At 60.3% G+C, this 20933-nt stretch overlaps 1 protein-coding gene across 1 annotated transcript in view; it reads left to right on the top strand.

Moving 5' to 3' along the window:
- Positions 1-20933, top strand: part of LOC111153512 (WNK lysine deficient protein kinase 2) — a 161801-nt gene that overhangs the window by 25593 nt on the left and 115275 nt on the right. The window contains exons 4-9 of the mRNA XM_022512572.1: positions 5747-5919; positions 6024-6244; positions 9500-9657; positions 11780-11868; positions 13622-13841; positions 18146-18428. Coding sequence (XP_022368280.1) covers positions 5747-5919; positions 6024-6244; positions 9500-9657; positions 11780-11868; positions 13622-13841; positions 18146-18428 — 1144 coding nt within the window. The remainder of the gene's footprint in view (positions 1-5746; positions 5920-6023; positions 6245-9499; positions 9658-11779; positions 11869-13621; positions 13842-18145; positions 18429-20933) is intronic.

The following is a 20933-nucleotide window of genomic DNA, read 5'->3' as shown; positions in this document are numbered from 1 at the left end:
GCCTCTGTGGATCACACACACTGGGTCTGTCTGGCAGGGTGCCCCCCCCCCCCTGCCCCGCCCCCTGGGGCACTGCCCAGCCTGGAGGGACACCCCCACCCCCTGCCCCGCCCCCTGGGGCACTGCCCAGCCTGGAGGGACACCCCCCCCCCCTGCCCCGCCCCCTGGGGCACTGCCCAGCCTGGAGGGACACCCACCTCGTGCCCTGCCCCCTGGGGCAACACCCAGCCAGGAGGGACGCTGTAGATGTTCAGGCTTGGGAGCATGTCCACTGAGCAGACACTGGCCTGAGGCCGTTGGTGTCTGAAGCCCCTGCTTCCTGGCCTCTGGGGCCATCTTAGGTCTGTTGGAGGAATCACCCAGGCTAGAAAGAGGAGTGAGGTCCTACCCGCTTCTTTCTAGGGGAGGGCTTTAGAGGGTGTGGCCAGACGCTGCCTTCTGCACTAGGAGGTGTCAGGCCCCCCACCCATGCTGTGGGTTCCTGGGGTTAGAGGTGTGCTGTGCAGAGGGACTGCTTTCTGGGGAGGGTCCACAACTTTCAGCAGGTTGTTGCAATGACCTTACGCTTCATTGCTACTCTGGTGTCCCGCAGCCCTTGGACCCTGTGCAGGCGGATGGGCTCTGGCCCATCAGGCCTTGAGGTGGAGTAGTATCAAGTGTCCTGCCTCCCCACCCCCATCCCCACAGGTATGTCCTTGGTGGGGGTGTTCATCTCGGCTGATTGTGACCATGGTGTGTCCACATCTGTCATGAGGTGTCCCTGCGGGGAAGCAGCCCAGGGTGGGGCTGGCCCTTCCTGAAAACCAGACATGCAATGTGGTCAGTGCAGGTCCTGGCTGCTGCTGGGCCTCAGGTTACCTCTAAGGCTGACTGTCCCCTCGGGCAGAGGGAGGGGCTGCCTGACGGTGGGCAGGGGTGGACCACTCAGGGCCAGTCCGGCCCAGGGGAGAAGTCACACTAGGCCCCAGTGAGGATCTGGGGTGGGGCCACTATGGGCAGGGTGACACAGCCCACGGTGTGTCCGTGGAACTGGCGGAGGCTGTCCTAGGGCTGCCAGCTGGCCTGGCAGGACTGCCCTTTGACGTCGCTATAAGTGGCTCCCCGCCCCCTCTGCCCACCGACCTGAGCCCGAGGCCACGGCCTCCATCTTGCCAGTTAGGGTTCCCCCCTGCTGATGGCTGGTGACGGGGCAGGGCTCTCTTGGTTTGTAGGAGGTTCAGTTACCCCTGCTGTCTGTCCGTGCGGTCAGCTGGGCACCGTGTCCTGTATGGTAACTCAGTCCAGAAGCGTGGCCCTCAGAGCCCACGACCATGGGAAACGAAGAACCCTAAATTCGGGGCTGCATCATTTTAGGGAGGCGATGTGAGGGCAGGTCATCAGGAAGACTCTTGGGAGCGCTGCGGTACCTCAGATCTGTGGGGGTGGGAGCGTCAACCCACGCCTCCGCTGAAGGCACTTTTATCCACGTGTTTGCAAAAGGGCCATGGAGCTGTTTCAGAATGTTCCCAAAATGCTGGCAGGGATGGCCTTTATGTTCCCTAAACTTGTGGGGACAGTTTGGGTCTCTGCCCGCTCTGAGGGCACCCCCGTTTTCCTAGCCCCTGGGGAGTAGGGAGCACCTGGCCAGCTGGTGGCACTGCCCATCGGGGAGGGACGGGGGCCCTTATCCGAGCTGCATAAGGACGCATCCTCGATGCTTGGGGTCCTCTAGAGAGGTGACCCGGCTGAGGAACCCCTCCCGCTGTGTCTGCGTGTCCGCCTGCCGGGGCGGGGGCGGGGTTGTTCTTGTTAACAGCGATGCCTTTATTATAATCAGGAACTGGGAGAAACCTACAGACTTCATTGTTTAGGCTGAGGTCGAGGAGGGTTCTTGTGTTTAGAAAAGTGAGTTTATTTTTAAAACCTCTGCCAGCATGAGAAGGAGCAGGTCACAGCGGGAAGAGTGTGTGCGGTGGGGGGTGGAGCTCAGCTCCGGGAGGGTCAGGACGGCCCCACCGATCTGCGCTCCCCACCGGGCAGGGCCCAGCGTCTGCCTGTGGTCCCCGCGGTCTGGGTGGCCTCTGACCCTGCGCCGACGGAAACCACAGCGGCCTGCGTGGCTGCGGCTATCTACTCACCTGAGTTTCCCCTGGCCTTGGGGACCTGTCCCTTCACCCTGGTTTTCAGACAGTGACTGTATGTACATGCCCCCCCCCCCCACCAGTCCTTCCTGCGCACCCATAGCCTCAGTGACCATCTGGTGACTGAGTGAGGCATATGCCGGTGCCCTCTCCATGCGGTCACCACCCCAGGGACGCCCCAGACCTCACACCACCTCTCTGCCTCTGCTGGGGAACACAGCAGCCCAGACGCGGAGCCTGCCACACGGCCTCCAGGTGTGGGAGAGGCCCTCACACAGCGGGGCTAGGGATTATAGAGACCCTCCTCCTGGGTCAGCATCCCTGGAGCCCCGTGCTGGGCCAATGCCCTAACATGGGGCAGCTCTCAACAGCGGCCCTGGAGGCTTTCTTTCGTTTTGATTTATAACCAGATGGGCTGGAGAGAGGGCACATGCCAGTTAGTGGCCCCAGGACTCTGGCTTTGCTGATTCTGGGCACCGTCTTCTGGCCGCCCACATCCCCTCTCTGTCCTGTGTGTGGATCCCGCCTTCACCTTCACCTGCCTGAGTGCGGGGTCACCGGGCAGCTCTGCTCCTCATAGGCCTGGTTGGGCTTTGCCTGGCTGAGGAGAGGACTGCAGAAGCCCCTGAGGCAGGGGACTTCCCCTGTTGCCTCTGTGTGGGCAGAGCTGCTGACCCCTGGGCTGTGTGGGAGAGGCTGGTCAGACCCGGGCTCTGACTGCCTGGCTCCCTGCCCTGCTCAGAGGTGGCCGTCCCTGACCAGTGCAGCCCTTGTCCTGCAGGAGAGGAGACAGCATCTCCCCAGAAGGTTTCTTTGTTAGCTGACTGGCTCCCACTACTCTGGGGCATCTGGTGGGTGGGAAGCTGGTGTGAGCGACCTCTCCTCCGTGTCTAGTGGGGGGAACTGGACCCCACCCGTGCAGGAACAGCCTGACGCCCGCAGGACTGGGGGCTTCCCTCCTGCCCTGGTCCATGAACTCGAGGCCTCCTAGTGCTTTGGTTAGGACTTGATCCCACAAACAGTGGCTCTCCCGCCGTGGAGTTGCTGGTCTGATGGGGCTGACCAGCCCTCAGCACACAGTGACCAGGACCGGGGCCAGCTCTGTGAGGGGCACCGGGCAGCACTCTGAGGACATGCCAGCTGACCTTTTAAATTATCAAGTAGTGTGTCACGCAGTTAAAAATAGCTAGGTGGCTTAGGATATAAATGCGGCCTGCTCCCTGCTGCCTCCCACATCCAGGCCCAGCCCCCAGCCTGGTCGCCAGAGGCACCAACCTGGAAGTCCGACCACATTCCCGCTGAGTCTTTGGCATCCGAGGGCTGCCCTCCTCTCCCTCTCGGGGCTTGGGGCTTGTTGGTTACATCGTTTAGAACACAGACTTCTTCTCTGAAAGTCCAGTGAAGTCTTTCCCTTCTGCTGAGGGATGCAGAAACTGCACATGAAGCGTTCTGAGTTGGTGGGGCTGAGGGTGGGGGAGTGCCCCGTGCCCTCCCCTCTCCTCTCCCCCACGCGGCTGGGCCCTGCTGATAGCTTTGCCCGGGCCCCCTTCCCCTGGGTTGTGCTGGAATTTGAGGGCACGCTTGCGGTGAGGGCTGGACTAGGGGTGCCCAGAGGAAGCCTTGGTTGTCATGCGGGAGAGAATGGGCCGTGTGGTTCCATGTTGTGTGGCTGGTGTGGAAGTCACAGCAGGTGGGCATTTGGAGGACGTGCTCCCAGCGCCTGCACCTCTGCCCCAGGGGTGAGCCTCCTCAGCCCCAGCCACCTGCCCGGTCTGCTTTTCCTGGTGTTCGGTGCTGTTCTGGGCCATGCTGCTCTGAACCCCTGTGCCATCCTGCAGGAGTTCCGGGAGGCCAGAGGTTGGGCCTGGAGCAGGGGTGGACCCCATTGGCGCTCCCTTGCACGTCCAGCGGCCGTGTGTCCGAGGCCCTGGCCGCTCCCGGCCACCCAGCGTGTGGAACCAGCCTCCTCTTACTTCGACCTGCCGGTGGGCGTCACAGAACACTCCGGGCTGGAACTGGCATTTTCCTAGTGACTGAGGATGGCCAGCACCTTGTCACCCGCTTGTTGGCCGTGTCTTCATCTGACCTGTTCACGCCTCTTTTTTTTTTTTTTTTTTAAATGGGATTGTAGGAGTTCTGTGTTCTGGATGGAGTCCCTTGTCAGATACATTTTTGAGGATAGTTTTTCCAGTCTGTGGCTTGACCCTTCTTAAATAAACCATAATTTTTGCTGAGTGGAGCATGTTTCCATGTCGGTGACTGGATTAAATGTTGGTGTTTTTGTACCTAGTGTTTCACTTGATTATAGACCTGACTTTAAAACTGGAGCCTTAATTTGCAAGAGCACTTTCTTGATTGTTCTTTTTTTTTTTTTTTTAAGATTTTATTTAATTTTTTGACAGACTGTGAGAGAGGAAACACAAGCAGGGGGAGTGGGAGAGGGAGAAGCAGGCTTCTCGCTGAGCAGGGAGCCCGATGTGGGGCTCGATCCCAGGACCCTAGGATCATGACCTGAGCCGAAGGCAGAGGCTTAATGACCGAACCACCCAGGTGCCCCTTTGATTGTTCCTTTTTAAGTAGAATCCTGCTCTTAGCTAATGTGTGTCAGCCTCCTCCATCCCTGTGAGCACATGAACTAGATTTTTTTGAAGTTGCCTCTGGCCCCGAATTCTGTGTTTTCCTGGGGTCAGCTGTGCTATGGTTCTCCTGGTATCTCCTTGCTCTGCCAGGCCCCTCTCGTGCAGCAAGAGGCTGATAAGGGTTTGTGGGGGCAGGGCTGGTGCGGGGCGCAGGTGAGGGGAGACGGCCACCCTGGAGCCCGCAGAGGTGTGGTTCCCTGTGGGATGAGGCTTGAAACCACAGAGCTCATGGGTTTGTTCTGAGTACTGTGTGGTAAGAGCCCACTGGAGGGTATCTGGAAGGACCACTCCAGGCTGCTGGGTGCAGCCGGACGGGCAGGGCTGGGTGGTGGCAGATGGGGCGGGGGAGCGCTGGCAATGGGGGTCGAACGTGGCAAGGGTGTTGGTGGTCTTGCTCGGGGGCTGTGGCTGGAGCCCCACGTGGGTGGTCCTGCGCGGGACTCCCAGCACCCAGGTGGCGCTGTTGCTGTGTCCCGAGTGAGCTTACGGTCAGGCTTGGCTGCAGACCCGGGAGGCGTGTCTGCCGTGCCCTGCGACACTGCCGGGCCTGGGAGGGACCCTGGTCTGTCATCGGGTCCTCTGGTTTTCTGGTTCGCATCTGCTCTGGTCGTAAACATGTCCTCGAAGTTGCGTGTGAGTTGCAATTGGACTGATGTCTCTCTTGTGGCAGCAACAGAGTGGGTGTGGAGGACGCGAGGCCGTGGAGATGTTTTCTGGGAGGGGGCGTGTGCGTGCTGCCGTGTGGGTTTTCGAGCTGTCTCTGGCTGCCAGAGATCTTTCTGCTGAGGTCCTGGTGCAGGGGTTCATGCGGGGTCGAGGGTGGGAGGCCGTGGCAGAGTGACTGCTGGATGCCTGGTCCCCTCCCTCCGCCGCGTCCTCACCTGCAGAGCCGCAGGGTGGGCTGGTGGGCTCCCGCCTGGGCCCTCCCACTATGGGGGGAGCGTCCACAGCGGCGGCGGCTGACCCTTGGCCCATGTGTCTCTCCAGGACCGGAAGCTCACCAAGCTGGAGAGGCAGCGGTTCAAAGAGGAGGCTGAGATGCTCAAGGGCCTGCAGCACCCCAACATTGTGCGCTTCTATGACTTCTGGGAGTCCAGCGCCAGGGGGAAGAGGTGCATCGTGCTGGTGACTGAGCTGATGACCTCGGGGACGCTGAAGACGTGAGCACGCCCCCACCCACTGGCCGGACCCCGGGGACGCGGGGCTTTCCGTCGGGCCAGGGCCGGTCTCAGGAGTGCCCTCGCCCCCCCCCCACCCCCCGCAGGTATCTGAAGCGGTTCAAGGTGATGAAGCCCAAGGTGCTCCGCAGCTGGTGCCGGCAGATCCTGAAGGGGCTGCTGTTCCTGCACACCAGGACGCCCCCCATCATCCACCGGGACCTCAAGTGCGACAACATCTTTATCACGGGGCCCACCGGCTCCGTGAAGATTGGCGACTTGGGCCTGGCCACGCTCAAGAGGGCGTCCTTCGCCAAGAGTGTGATCGGTAAGCCGTGGCCCGGGCGCTGCCTGGGGGTCCCTGGCTGTGTGGGTCTGGGGCTGAGGCTGCTGGGGTCTGCAGGCCGCGGACACTCGGTGGGAAGGAGGCCTTGATGACAGAGGGACTCAGGGTTGGTGTCCAGTGAGGTGGAATGGGCAAGGAGTCTGGTGCCCCGGGCCCTGAGGCTCCCCTGCGGGGAGTCCCTGGGGGTTGTGGGGCCCAGAGCCAGCTTGGGGCCCTGGGGCCGAGGGATTTGGTGTGGGTGCCGGTTTGCTAGGCTTGTCTTTCTGTGTTTCTTGTCCTCCTCTGAGAAGCCCCCGTGGCCTTGGTGGGTGTGGCCCTGTTCACAGCTGCTGCGCTGTGGTCCCTGTACATGGTGGGCGCTGGCTGGGGCCACTCCAGGGCCTTGCAGAGGGAGTGCTTGGAAGAGCTTCCGGGTGGCCCTTACTGGGGTTTGAAACGTCTGGGGAGCGCCAGCGTGCTGCAGGGCCAGACTGCTCTGGGGCTCCAGAAATCCTGATGGGATGGGATGGGGTCTTGTGGGACCTGGAGAGGCTCCCCTGTTCTTTGAAGCCCTATGTGGGAACACAGCAGGACAAGAGGGTGATCTCAGGGTTTTGCAAGCTCCTGGTTTTAATGCACATTTGGGGACAGAACTTGGCCTATTTGTGACAGATGGAACCACTGGGAATCTGGAAACTTCTCTGGCGGGGTTAGTGGATTTGGAATAAGACATCTGGGGCAGGGTAGCCGCTGGGGTGCCCTGTGGACAGGGCCCTCTGGCAGCTCTGGGAAGTTGAGTGCTGGGGTGGGGGCCAACCTAGGCCTCGGTTTGTCTCCCAGTGAGGTGGGTGGGGCTCCTGGCTGGAGGAAGCACACCTCTGAGCAGCTGGCAGTTTCTCAGCAGGATCTGTAGGTCTGACCTTGGGGTAGGGTGCCTGGGGAAGCTCCCTGGGGCTTCTCTGGCTGGTGGAAGTCCGTCTTGGAACTGGGGTATCAGGGTATCAGACACATGCTGGGTGGTCTGATGGGGTGATGTGGCATTTCTAGTAGGTGCATTGGCCCCAAGCCCAGCACAGGGGCCCAGCTCTGGGGTGGGGGGCCCAGAAGCTCCAAACGTGCAGAGAAGGGGAGGCAATTAGCACGTCTCCCCAGGCCCTGGGCAGCGAAGGGCCAGCCACTGAGTGGGGGGCTTTTGGTCAGGCGGGGGGGTCTCCCAAGCCTGTAAATCAGGCTCCCCGCTCTGTGGGACAATTGTTGCCAAGGACCTGCTTTTGGGTGCAGCTCTCGGGGGGGATTGTGCCCGTGTTTGGGTTTGTACTTCAGATGTGGCCCATGTTGGACGTTGGGCAGTGGTGTCCGAGGACATCTCTCCCTGCTCTGGGGAGGCCCTGTGGCACCAGGCCTGAGGGCTCGTGTTGGCCGATGGGAAGGGAGGTTCGGATTGGGTGTGAAGGCATCATGGTCACAAGCACTACGGCCCCAGCCCCCGATGGCGCGCGCACACACAACCGTGGGTTACCTGCCCCGTGGGGTTGGTTCCTGAGAGCCACCCGCCTCCGATGGTGTCACTATGCTCTCCCCGTGTCTGCTGGCCAGGTCCTAGGCTGGTGCTGCCTGCAGGTGTTTGTGGCCATGGTGGTGGGAGCACTGGGAATGTGGGGCCAGGGGACCAGGGAGGTACCCTGGGCACACGTGTGTGGCTGTGTGAACATACGCATGTTCTTTTTAACACTTAGATTTAAGTGGCCACAGAGCGAGGAGAGAGAAAAAAGGGTGTGTCTGTGGCCCAAGCACATGTGAGCATCTCCACCCCGCTCAGAGCTGGCCCCTCCCCTTCACCCCCACCTCCCTTGCTCCCTCTGAAAGGCAGGCTGTGTGGGACCGTGGGGCGGCTCAGCCGGCTTCCCTCGGTGGGTGCACACAGCCAAGTGCAAAACATTGTCAGCACAGTCATGTGGTTCAGAACCCCTAAAAGATGGAACTAGTCCCAGTGCAAGGTCCCTTGGACTCCTGCTCTCTCCCCACACTGTTCCCATTATTTCTGACTTGGAATCTCCTAGGATTCTTCTTCTTCTTTTTTTAAGATTTTATTTATTTATTTGAGAGAGAGAGAGAGCGAGCGCATGAGTGGGGAGGAGCCTCAGAGGGAGAAGCAGACTCCCCGCTGAGTAGGGAGCCCGATATGGGACTCAGTCCCAGGACCCTGAGATCATGACCTGAGCCGAAGGCAGATGCTTGACTGACTGAGCCAGAATCTCCTAGAATTCTTTATACACATATCAAGATAGATCCCTGATTTTGCCATTTCTTCCTCAAAATGTTGACTTGTTTCATTAAACATATAATAGGCGTTAAATTGAAATCATGGGGCCATGAGAAAAAGATGCAGCGTTGTGCAACCTTTCTGTGTCCCGGAGAGCCGGGAACACGGCTGATGACCCACACGTGCTTGTGGATGCGGTCTGTGCTGTTCTGTGGCTGCCTTTTAAAGAAACGGGAACCTTTTGAAAGCATGGAAGTGGAGGAAACCGAGAAGGCAGAGACGTTCTGACGTTCCCCTCTGCCTTGTGTTGGGCTGGACAGGCATTGTTTGGACTTGTTTTGATAAGAGGATTTTGTGATTTTTAAAGCAGAAGCTTGTCACAGGGAAAAAAAAAAAAAACAATCCAGAGCAGCATAACTAAAGGAAAAGTTAGCCGGAATCTCAGCCCCCTGATGTGTCCTCATGAGTCTGTCCTCGCTGTTCCGTGGGGAGGAGGTCACTGTGCATGAACAGCCAAGGACTTTGTTTTACTCCATCTGTTGAAAAGTTCTAAGGAAGCATCGTTTTGGAATGGCCTGTGCTGGGAACACCTTGCGGGCCCCTGATGCTCCTTTCTGTGCTGACACACCGCCCCATGGTGTCTGTCTGGGGACTCCTGGGGCCTTCTGGGTTTTCGTAGTTTAGGTAGCTCTGTGAGGAGCATGAGTCTTTGCTGTGGGTGGTTGGGCCGGGGGCCAGGAGGGTGTGCTCCCCCGCGTGCAGCGCCTCCTGTGTTTGGGGCACAGGCTGGGGCCCTGGGGAGTAACAGGCTCGGAGCTGGGGGGCTCCTTGTGCTATGTGCTGCTGCCACCTGGAATCAGGAGGGTCTGGGGGAGTTTTCGGGAACCGTCTGCAGGGCAGTCCTTTAGAACTGCAGGTTCTGGGCCTGATGGGAGGGGATCCCTGGCCCCGTGGCCACTGACTCTGCCGCTGACCCCTGTTCCTCCTGGGTACAGGCACCCCTGAGTTTATGGCGCCCGAGATGTACGAGGAGCATTACGACGAGTCTGTGGACGTCTACGCCTTTGGGATGTGCATGCTGGAGATGGCTACCTCGGAGTACCCCTACTCCGAGTGCCAGAACGCCGCCCAGATCTACCGGAAGGTCACCTGTGTGAGTCCACTGGCAACCACGAGAGACCATGCTTAGGGAAGTGCTCACAGCACTGCGTGAGGCAGGGAAGGGTGCTGTCACAGAGGGGAACCAGGCTGTCTAACTCAGCAGCGTGGCCGCCTGTCCCGAGGGCCCCTCCTCTGGGCCACTCCCAGGGCTGCTGGCTTTCCCGTGTCCCGTGTGGGCTCACGCCATCGTCAGCTTTAATCAGGTGGCTTCAGCTCCGCAAGCAGGTCACCCCGTCCTCCCCCTGTGGCTGTCCTGCCTGGTGAGGCCGTAGCTTTCCTGGGCACCAGGCCCCGCGACCCCCGAGTCCTGGCTGCCTTGCTCTGGCCTGGTGCCCCCCTCTCTTCAGCAGATGCACGAGGAGTGAGGTCCTTGGCAGCCCAGGGCACTTGCCCTTGCCCCACCTTCCACCCTGACTCTCTGCGGGTCTTAGGTCATTTCTCTCCTTCAGTTTTAATGCACTCATCTGAGCCCCTCCTGTGCTGCTGAGGGTGGGAGAGGGGAAGGTGGCTTTTGGTGGGTCCTTGTCAGAGACGCAGAGGGCGGCTCATGGTTCTCTGCTTATGCTGGTGGAGAGGGTGGGCTTGTTGGCTGTGGGCAGTGGTCCTCCATGGGACAGGGGTCACCCGAGGGGGCTAGGGCCTCCCTCTCAGGCCATGGAGGGGTGTGGGGGGAGTAGCCTGCCAGCCCTACTTCTTGGGTGCCCACGTGGATGGGGCTGGGGGAGACGGGACTGGTTCCCACTGGGGTACCCCTCAGCCACCCTGGGTCCCTTATTGAGGCCCCGGGCAGCAGGGCTCCCGTGCGGACCCATGTCACCATGGGCAAAGCAAGGTCAGGCCCCGCCCTTGCTCCCCGAGGAAACCAGACTGGGAGGCATGTTCACCGACCACGGGCAGGGTTTGCAGTAACACCCGTGGGCCCGCCAGCCCCTCCCGGCACACACAGCCACACCAGTCCAGTCCTGGCATCTGTCCTGACCCCAGGTCCTGCAAGGATTCGGGGCCCCCACTCCCAGCACCCCAACTCCATGCTTCTGAGTCAGGGGGCACGAGCCCCTTCAAAACAGCACTTGATCTTGTCACACGTTCTTCTGCTCTGGGGGCCTTGGCCCTTCTGAGGTGTGTGTGGGCCACACTTACCTACACTTACAGTTTCTCAGGCTGCCTGCCTCCCACTGGGACCCTGGCCCTGCCTCCTGTTGTAATTAAACCTCTCTTTCTTCGGCTTCTGTGGCCTGGTCCAGGTTCCTCCTCTCCAAGGGGAGTCCGCCTGGAGCCCAGTGTCCCAGTCTGTCACTGTGGACTCTGCTGCGTGTGGGCCAACACGACCCCCACTGGTTACGGGCCTGGGGCACAGCACCCCTTCTGGGCGGCAGGGGCCCCTGGGGGTCCTACACTCCTGGGCCTGCATCTGGGCTGGAGGCCACCCTATACTCCCACTCAGTGGGAGACCATACATGTCCTGTTCTTTGTGTTCAAAAAACCAAACAAGCCAGCCCAAATGAGACTTTGAAGGCAGAATCTTACTGAAGAATGGGATGGTTGAGGCTTTCCGTGTGCTTAAGATGCTTAAGAATCAGTTGTCCCTCCCCCAAGCCCCTGCACCTCGTCCAACCCCTGCTTCTCCTGAGCAACCCCCCCCGCGCCTGCAGGGCTGCACCCCGGGGTTCGGCTCCCCTGTGTCATGGGCTTTACTGGCCGGGCTGCAGCCAACCTTGCCAGCACCCAGCAGGTCTGTGGTCAGTGTGGGTACCCCGAAAACCGCCCGGCTGCGGAACTCCACGGCATAGACACTTACAAAACCCCAGAGCGACCAGGCCTTGGACGTCAGCCCTGCCCATGGCCGCAGTGGGGCAGAGTGCCTGGGGCCCTCAGCCAGTAGCCGTGACCACACCACGTGTGCGGACGCTCCTGCCAGGCGGGGGCCGCGTGGGGCTCCTCCCCCACCCCACTGCTCCTGACAGCCCCTCCTCCCTCAGCATGAGCCTGCATTCCCCAGCTGGCTCGCACCCCTCCTGCCTCCTGCCTTAACTGCCCCCCCGCCCCCCAAAGTAGTGCAGCTGAACCAGGTCCTGGCCTGGCTTGCCAGTGACTCTGCCCCTCTGGTCTTACAGGGCATCAAGCCTGCCAGCTTTGAGAAAGTGCATGATCCCGAAATCAAGGAGATTATTGGGGAGTGCATCTGCAAAAACAAGGAGGAAAGGTGAGGCCGGTGGGGCGCTGGGTCCGGGTGTTGCTCACGCTGAAGTCCCCACAGCAGCAGCGCACGCTCTCAGGAGACCCGGAAATGGGCTGCTTCAAGCCGGGGTCCCACCTCTGCTGCCCGCAGCACGATCCCTGGCTTTGGGGGCCATCCTGGAGCCTCCTGCTTGGCCAGCTGCTTCTCACCCACCCAGCCTGGAGCAGGGGCTCCCCATGCCCTCAGACTGCCCCTCCTGTCACCTCCGGTTTGTGAGTTCCATGCACCCACTGCTGACCCCAGAGTGCGCAAGTCGGAGCCCTTGAGCTGCTCCTGAACCAACTCCCACCTCCTCAGCGGGTCAGCCAGGAAGCCTCCCACCCCCTCTTGCCCTCCTCCCCTCCTTCTGCCCTCTCCCCTAAGTCCTTCTCTCCCCCTCTTTCCTCCTCTTCCTCTTCCTCCTTCCTCCCTTTCCTCTCTCCCTCCTCCTCCCCCCTTCCTCTCCTTCTCCTGTCTTTGCCTCCTCCTCGCAGCCTCCTTCCCTACCTCTTACTACCCCTCTCTCTCCTTACTTTTCTTCCTTCCTTCCTCTCCTTCTTTCTCCCTCCTCCTCCTCTGCCCGCTCCTTTCTTTCCCCTCCCCCCTCTTCACCTTACTTCTCCCTCTCCCTCTTCTTCCTCTCTCTCCCTCCTCTTCCTCTCTCTCCCTCCTCTCTCCTTCCCCCCACCTCCCCATCTCCCCCTTCCTCCTCTTCCGTTCCCCTCCTCCCTCTTCCTGCTCCTCTTCCCTCCCCCTTTTTCCTCCTTCCTCCCCCCATTCCTCCCTCTCCTTCCACACTCCGACCTCATCTTCTCTCTTTCTTCCTCTCTTCCCACCTTCATCTTCCCCTGCCCTTCCCTCATCTCGTCCCCCATCCCTGCCTCTCCTCTCTCCCCATACCTCTTCTTTGACCCCTTTTGCGCCCTCCCCACCCACAGGTCTGTCCTGTCATAGACCTCACCGTGGCCATCCCCTCTCATGCAGGTGCCCCATTCTGATCCTTGAGCTCTCTCCTGCCCCTGTAGGTTATCGTTGTCTTATATCTAGAAATCGTGAAGTAGAACTCACATCGGAGAAGTAGAAAAGTAACCGCATAGAGCTAAAGAACCCTAAGAGCAGACCCCACAAGACCACCTTCCTGTCCAGGACCGGCAGAGGCCACGACCTCCGTCCCCTAGGAGTCCCCTCAGGCATGCGTCTGCTCCCCCTTACAAGTGTGGCGAGCATCCACCGGGCCTGGGCTCCACCTGTCACGGACGTAGTAATCAGGGAGGGGCTGCCGGGACAGATAGGACGCTGAGAGGGAGCCAGGCCAGGACAGCCCTGGGACCAAGCTCCTGTTCAGGGATGAGGAGTGGCCACTATGAGGACACCCAACAGCCAGGACGCCCAGGGCTCCTGGGTTCAGCCTCACCTGTGACCCCTGGGAGCTCGGTGGCACTTTCGCAGGCCTGTCTGCCTGGTGCAGAGCTAGGTCAGGAAACTTCACTTCCCCGAATTTCTGGTGATGGGAGGTTCACTTTCTATAATGAGAGAAAGCAGTAGCCTTCAGTGCTGTGCAGTAGGCTCTGTGCGGGGGTAATTCTCCCTTCTGCCCGGGAGTAAACTGTCGCGGGCTCCCCTTGAGGATGGCGTTGCCTGCTGGGTGGTACTCAGAGAACTTTCTAGAAGGAGCTGGGCGCTCCATCTGGGGCCTCACTGGCTGCCATGCCCTCACCGTCCCGTTGCCCCTCTTCAGGTATGAGATCAAGGACTTGCTGAGCCACGCCTTCTTCGCGGAGGACACCGGCGTGAGGGTGGAGCTGGCAGAGGAGGACCACGGCAGGAAGCCTGCCATCGCCCTGCGGCTCTGGGTCGAGGACCCCAAGAAACTAAAGGGCAAGCCCAAGGACAACGGAGCCATAGAGTTCACCTTTGACCTGGAGAAGGAGACGCCTGATGGTGTGGCGCAGGAGATGGTAACGGGGCGAGGGAGTGATGGAGGGAGTGGCGGGTCCTGCGCGTGCAGGGGTGTGCCTGGAAGGGTGTAGTCTCCAGACCATGTGCACGCGAGCTCAGGACAGGGGTGTGGCCTTGTGAGCGCGCAGCCCTGGTGTGCGGACTCCGGTTGTGGGGTGTGTGTGTGCCTGTGAAGAACGGTGCGGGGGTGGGGGGTAGTCCTGCCGCACAAAAGCCACACCCGCCCTGAGGGGGTGCAGTGAGGGGCTCCGTGGGGTACGCTTGGGCGTGTGGCGAAGGGCCTGGGTCGACCAGAGTCTTGCTGTGCGCGAACGCGGGCCTTTGGTTTGAGCTCTCGCTCTGCTGCTGAGGCTCTGTGTCCGGGCGCAGGGCGAGGGGTGTTCGGTCTCGTGGAGGGACGGAGGCTCAGGGAAGGAAGGAGACGCTGGTTTTCGCTCTAGGAAGCGAGCGCGGGGGAAACCATGCTCGTGGCGGGAGAGGCTGCGCCGTCTCACGGAATGTAGCACACCTCTCAGAACCGGGTGCCGTGTAGCTGGACCTCCTGGCCCCGGCGGGTTCTAATGGGGAGGGTGTGGACTGCGGCCCTGGAGGTGGGACGGGTGTCCATGCCGGTCCTCAGGCCCCTGCAGGGATGAGGGAACAGGCTGGCTGGGCCATAGCAGGTGTGGGCCTTGGGCCGGGGCTGGCCGCTGTGGGCATACAGCACCTGGGACGCAGCGGGTGAGGGTCCCAGGACCTTGTGGAGGGTGGTGCCTCAGGGCTGGCAGAGCAGGAGCTGTGTGCAAGGGTGTCCACTTGCCCTGGACAGTGGCCTGTGTCCTGCCTCTGTGGTGAGCGGGATGTCTGCTTGTGGCCAGGAGCCATCCTTACTTTCCCCACTGCCGGTCACATCCCTGGGCCCAGAAATGGGACACACAGCTCCACGGGGCTCAGGAGCGCCGTCCCTTAAGTGCCGTGGTCGTGCGGTCCTGGCTGCGGAAGTTAACGCTAGAATATTCCCGAGCCGGGTGACATGCAGGCCGGTGTCCTGGGAGCAAGGGTTGAGTCCCATGGGACCGGGGGACCAGGCCAGGAGCTAGCGCTGTCCCAGGGGCAGCAGGAGGGGAGGTGGGTCCCAGGGGCGGCCATGAGGGCTGCAGGGGCCGAGCCAGTGTGGACCCCTCAGGATATCTGGGTGGCAGCAGCGCTCCAGGCTGTCTGTGAGCCCCGCAGCTGCTCCACGTGCCCAGGGAGGCTTCCTGCCCGAGATGGATTCTGGTGAGAGCCTAGCAGGGTCAAGTGTCACAGCAATGCGTGGGGACGAGGGTACCGCGGCATAGAGGGGCTCCTGTGCCTCTGTCGGACCAGGCATCTTCTCCAGCTCTGGATCGGTTCTTGGTTCCATTGACACGCTCTTCAGCTGTAGGACGTGGAGGTGCTCACACATGACCTGGGACCTTTTTTAGGACCACCCATCCTCCTGAGGGACCCCTCCTTTCTCTGCCTTGATGGCCTCCCCCACACTGTGGCCCCACGGGCCCTGCATCTGTGCCCGGGCCTGCTGCCTCGCCCATCCTCTGCACGGTCCCCCGGCTCTCGGCTGGACTCAGTGGGCAGTGTCCTTGAGTCCTTGGTGGTGCCCCCTGGACCTATGCCTCCCCTGTCGCCGTTCAGGACACCTTCCCATGAGGAGCGCCCTCGAGGCAGTGCAGACTCTGTGCAGACGGCACCGTGTTTGACCGAATGACGTGGACTCTCCTCCACTCGCGGACCAGGATGAGGCAGGGATGAGCTGACAGCGGCCCATTTCCACTGTGAGGTCTCGGCCCTGTGTGAGCACTCCAGCTAGGGTGGCCGTTGCCGCCGGCTGCTGGCGGGTCCAGCCCCTGCCCACCTCGGGGCTGACCCTCCCTCCCCCCGGCTTCTCTAGGCTGCCGCTGTGCGAGGTGCCCTCATGGGCAGCGTTTCAGGGCCCACTGCCCCCGGCCGCTCTGGGCGGTCACTTACTAACAGCTTCCCGTGATCACAGCTGCTTCTTCCAGACGCGGGGCCCAGCACCCGCGAGCCCCTACACCGGTGTCGTCACCTGAAACCACCTCCCAGCAGGTGGCTCCTGGACGGGCACAGGGGACCGATCGAGTGCCGCCAGGGCTGAGAGAAGGGCGGCTTCTCTGGGGACCTGGGCTGGCTTTGACCTGGAGGTGACTCCTGGTGAGGACCCCAGGAGGGGGGCTCGCGGCCCGGCCCAGTGTCCCCATGTCCACGCGCCAGCCGTCCTGCCCTCACGGCCTCCGGGTAGTGGATGTTTCGGTGGCAGAGAATGGGGCTAAGCTCTCCCCGTCTGGGAAAAAATAGAAGAAACACCTTCGAGAGGATCGCCAGGGGGTGACCGCGAGGACAGAGACGGAAGGAAAACTGGGCCATGAGCAGAAAATAGAAGCAGCGGCGGGCGCGTCTGCGGGCGCCTTCCCATCAGCGGTCTCTCCGGTCGGGGCGGGCGGGTGGCACTGACCTCAGCCCCGGCCCCTCGCCTGCGTCCGGCCGCGTGCCGCCGCTCGCACTGCTGACGCCCGTGCCTGAGTCGGGTGGAGGGCTGGCTGCTGTTCTGTCCCGTGGGGTGGAGAGATTTTGAACAGTCACGAACTTACAGAAAATTTGCAAACGTGTGACAAAGAACCGTTGGAGGGGACATCCGGGCCCGATTCCATGCCACCCGGTGTGGGCCCGCGGCTCTGCCCACAGACAGCAACCTTCTTGCTCAGCTGCCTCAGCCGTCAGAACTGGGTGAGCTGCCCACGGCCTGCCTGGGGTCCTCTGATGTGTGGCGACACCTTCGTAGCAGGAGCTCCTTTGGGCGGCGATTCTCTTCGGTTATCTTGCTGTGCAGGGTGCGGGGCGACTCCCTGGCGGTCACGTCGGCCGTCTGCGGGAGCACTTGGCGTGGGGCTGTGTCCTCACCATGGCCAGCCCCGGAGGACACATGTCTGTCTGCCGTCTCCGTGTGGAATGACAAGTAATGACTGTGTCATGGGGAGGGTGTACTTTGAAACTGTGTAAATGTTCATTTTCACCAAACTTCCCATTTATTTCTATCTCTGTGGACTATGGTTTTGCTGGTGAGTTGTCTGTGACCACGCAGTATGTTAGCCCAAACACAGTGCTGGACAAGCTTAGTGTCTCACACCGTCCTCATGGTCAGCAATCTGGGAGTAGCCTAGTGGGTCATTCTGGTTCTGGGTCCCCAATGCTGTGTGGCTGGGTGTTGGCTGGGGCTGACCAGGGCTGAGGGTTGCTCCTGGCAGGAGACTCGATGTTCTGCCAGTGGTTGTTCTGTAGGTCACTCAGGATATAGCTTCCTGTGAGCAAGTGATCCAGGAGCACGAGGGTGTGTGGGCAGGGACAGAGATGGCACACCGTGGCATCGCGTGTCGCCTCCTGCCAGGAGGGACAGCTGCATTCCCCTCATGGGCACTTGAGGACATGACCCTCAGACCATCATGGTGTCACTGTGCATTTTGTTGCCCAGAATGTCCAAGTTGGGCCTGTGGCGTGGGCTCCTGTGTTGGTCTGTGTGTCCCCTCAGTCCTCGGAGTCTGTCCTTGCTTTGAGGCACAGTGAGGTGTCTAAGTGTCTAGGTCCCTTGTCCTCCCCTCCCTCCCAACAGTGGCCAGACTCCGGGCACCACCCCAGGCCTGCCCAGGGTCCTTCACACTTGCACACGTGCTGTGCCACATGCTCATGTCTACATCTAGGTGTATGTATGTCTGTTACGTGCTGAAAGCCAGGTGCTCCTACAGGTCCTGACCAGCGCTGAAACCTTTGCACTTTTTCCCTTTCCACATGGGGCTGCCGTGGTGACAGTGCGGAGACTGGCCTCTGCTCTTCTGTGGATTTACCAGAGATGTCCTCAAGGAGAGCTGTGACACTCCCCAGAGACTCAGGGCTCCTTCACAAACACTCTCCCAACACTCTCCTGTGTTCAGAGTTTTCTGGGCATGGGTGCCTGCCTACACTCCTTCCCTCCGTGCCTTCTTGGGGAATGCCCAGGGCCTGCCTGTGGAAGGCAGCTGGGTTCTCTCCCCTCCCCTCCCTCTGCAGGCACAAGCTCCCGCTGCACCCTCACTGTCCCAGGAGCCCAGCTGGGCGGGTGCAGAGGGCTTCCTGCAACTGGCCGCTGGCGGGAGTGTCTCTTAATGGGAAGACGAGAGCGTCTCTGAGGGACACGCTGAGGGCCTGCAGAGGGACTCCTGCAGAGACACCGTGATCAGGAGGTGGCGGTGCAGATGGTGGGGCCCCAGGAATGACATGGTGCCTCCCTTTGCAGATCGAGTCAGGATTCTTCCACGAGAGTGACGTGAAGATTGTGGCCAAGTCCATCCGTGACCGTGTAGCGTTGATCCAGTGGCGGCGGGAGAGGATCTGGCCGGCCTTGCAGCCTCCCGAACAGCGAGACCCTGGCAGCCCCGACAAGGCCAGGGGCCCGCCCGCACCTCTGCAGGTCCAGGTGACCTACCATGCACAGGCCGGGCCCCCGGAGTCCGAGGAACCCGAGGCGGACCAGCACCTCCTCCCCAGCGCGCTGCCGGCCAGCGCCACCTCCCTGGCCTGTGAGTGCCGCCCTCCCGGCTCCCTCTCACCCCATGCGCGCTGCAGGCGTGGGCCGCAGGCGTAGGCGAGCCTTCTTCTGGGGGCGGGCACTGGGTGTCCCGGGCTCCCCGAAGCCCAGCTTCTCAGGACAGATGGGGGCAAATGGGCAGACAGATCCAGAGCCTCCCAGGCCCCAAGCCAACAGGACGTAACGGCTCCATCCAGCCCCTTGTTCCCTGCAGAGGATGTCAGTCCTGTGCCTGGTGGGGGCGTCCCTGCGGGGACACCATTGCCCCGGGGCCACGGATGGCTGTGGTCTCCAGTGGTCATGACACTGTGAGCCATGACCTTTGCCGCCAGGATGATCTGTCCCCAAGATTACGTCCCTTTTGGTACCCGACCTCTGAAACCTTTACCATATTTCCCAGAGTGTCTGCGATGGGTCGCTGGGAATCACTCTGAATCTCACAATCCTGGGAGAGAGAACCTGTTTTCTGCACGTCCAGGCAGAACTATGTCCTGCCTTTGCCCTCAGTGGCCTAAAAATGCCGCAGGGAGCTGAGGTTCAGGACGTGGTGTTTCCTGTCCGTCCTGTCAAGGAGGGCCAAGTAGAACTTAGCCTGCCCGGGCCGCCTTTTTCAGGTGGTTTGTGTCGACAGACCAAAATAGCCTGTTCATGTTACTTAATAGGCACCTACTTCATTTATCAGTCCACTCATTCTTCACGGTAGGCTATTCACCTTCAGACCGGGTGCGGCCTGTCACTGGGCCGTTCGCTTGCCGTTGGCTTCCTCCCGACGGGCTCGGGTGTGCCTCGGAGAATCAAATCGCTACATCGTCTGTCCAGTTCTCGACATTAATGAGCATAAACTTGGTGTTGGAAAAATTTCCTCATGATGCCACTGCCCACTTTAAAAATGTGACTGTCGGTGGGACAGTCTGTTCCCGCCACACTGGGCTGTGGTCGGGGCTCCCTGCGCGGGCCCGGCTTCCCGTACAGACGCGGACTGTGGGCGGGTTCAGTGTGGCTGGGCGTTCAGTCTGCAGACGTCCTCTTCCTGTCGACTCGCTTCAGCTGCGGCCACGCTCTCGACACGTGTTTCACTCGTTTGTGGTCATTTCTGTGAAGCAGATGTTGCGTAAAATTCAAACGGTACAGAGGGTGTGCGGGAAAGCCCATTAGCGCGCCCACCCAGCGGCCGCTGATGTTACCTGCACTTGATGGTAACTTCCGGAAAGAAGGTGTCCGTGTGATTTCTCACACATCCACATGTGTGTGCATACACGGACACCTGCACACCCATTTGTGTCCCTCCATCCTACCACACCCGCACAGACCTCTGCACTGTGCTCTGGTCAGAATACAAGGCCCGTGCTCTGTTGTCGCTCTGGCCATGGTGTGTGTGGGTGGCCTGGAAGCTCTGTGCCTTGTAAAGGAGAAATGATGGGACTCCAGGCTGCACACACATCGCTGGGGAAGGGACCTGATGGGTGGGCAGACACGCTTGGGCATGGAGGAAGGTATGGCACATGTCGAGGTAGCGTTTCCCGCCACACGGTGTGTGAGCGGCCTACCTCAGCCTGTACCTGCTCAACGAGAGCGTGTGCGCCAGCTCCCAGCAGCTGCAGGAGGTGCAAAGATGGTTTTTTGATTTTTCAGTTTATTTTTAGAGAATGTGCATGTCTGGGGAGGGACAGAGGGAGAGAGAGAAAATCCCAAGTAGCACCCCTCTGAGCGCAAAGCCCGACACCCACGACCCTGAGATCATGACTGCACCTGACATCAAGAGCTGGGTGCTCAGCGGACTGTGCCACCAGGTGCTCCTAAAGATGACTTCTATGTTAAATTCTTTTTTTTAAAGATTTTACTTATTTGGCAGAGACACAGTGAGAGAGAGCATGGGTAGTAGGGAAGAGGGAGAAGAAGGCTTTCCCCCAAGCAGGGAGCCTGATGCTGGACTCGATCCCAGGATCCTGGAATCATGACACGAGCTGAAGGCAGACACTTAACAGACTAAGCCCCTAGGCGCTGCATTTAATTTTTATTATAGAAATAGCAAACATATTCCCCTTAAAAATTTACAGTGCTACATGTATGATTAGAGTTGGTTTATGTGAGATTTGTCAAGTTTGTACATGTTTCTTTTCTCACACACACAGTTTGTCTTTGTGTGTTTCTGTGTTTCTCTTTTCTCTATCTCTGTATTTCTGTGTGTATTTGTCTCTGCATGTCTCGGTTTTTTATCTCTGTCTCTGTGTCTCTGTATTTCTGTTCCTGTGTGTGTATCTCTGTCTCTATATGTCTCTGTATCTCTCAGTCTCTGTCTCTTATGTGCCTGTCTTTGCATGTCTCTGTCTTTCTCTTTCTCCGTGTGTCTGTCTCCGTCTCTCCTGTGTAGGTGAACTCAACTGCCAGCTGCCTCGTTACCAGTCAGCGCCGCTGGCTGGGTTGGTTCTGTGCAGTTGGACTTTGGCGTACATGCGTCTTCCCAGGCTGAAGTAGGCCCTGATCAGCCCCTGGGAGA

The sequence above is a fragment of the Enhydra lutris genome, unplaced genomic scaffold, assembly GCF_002288905.1.
Source record: "Enhydra lutris kenyoni isolate GAN:26980312 unplaced genomic scaffold, ASM228890v2 scaffoldscaffold33, whole genome shotgun sequence".
Taxonomy (NCBI): Eukaryota; Metazoa; Chordata; class Mammalia; order Carnivora; family Mustelidae; genus Enhydra; species Enhydra lutris.
Note: the sequence above shows the minus strand (reverse complement) of the source record. Positions and strands in the feature narration are given on the sequence as shown.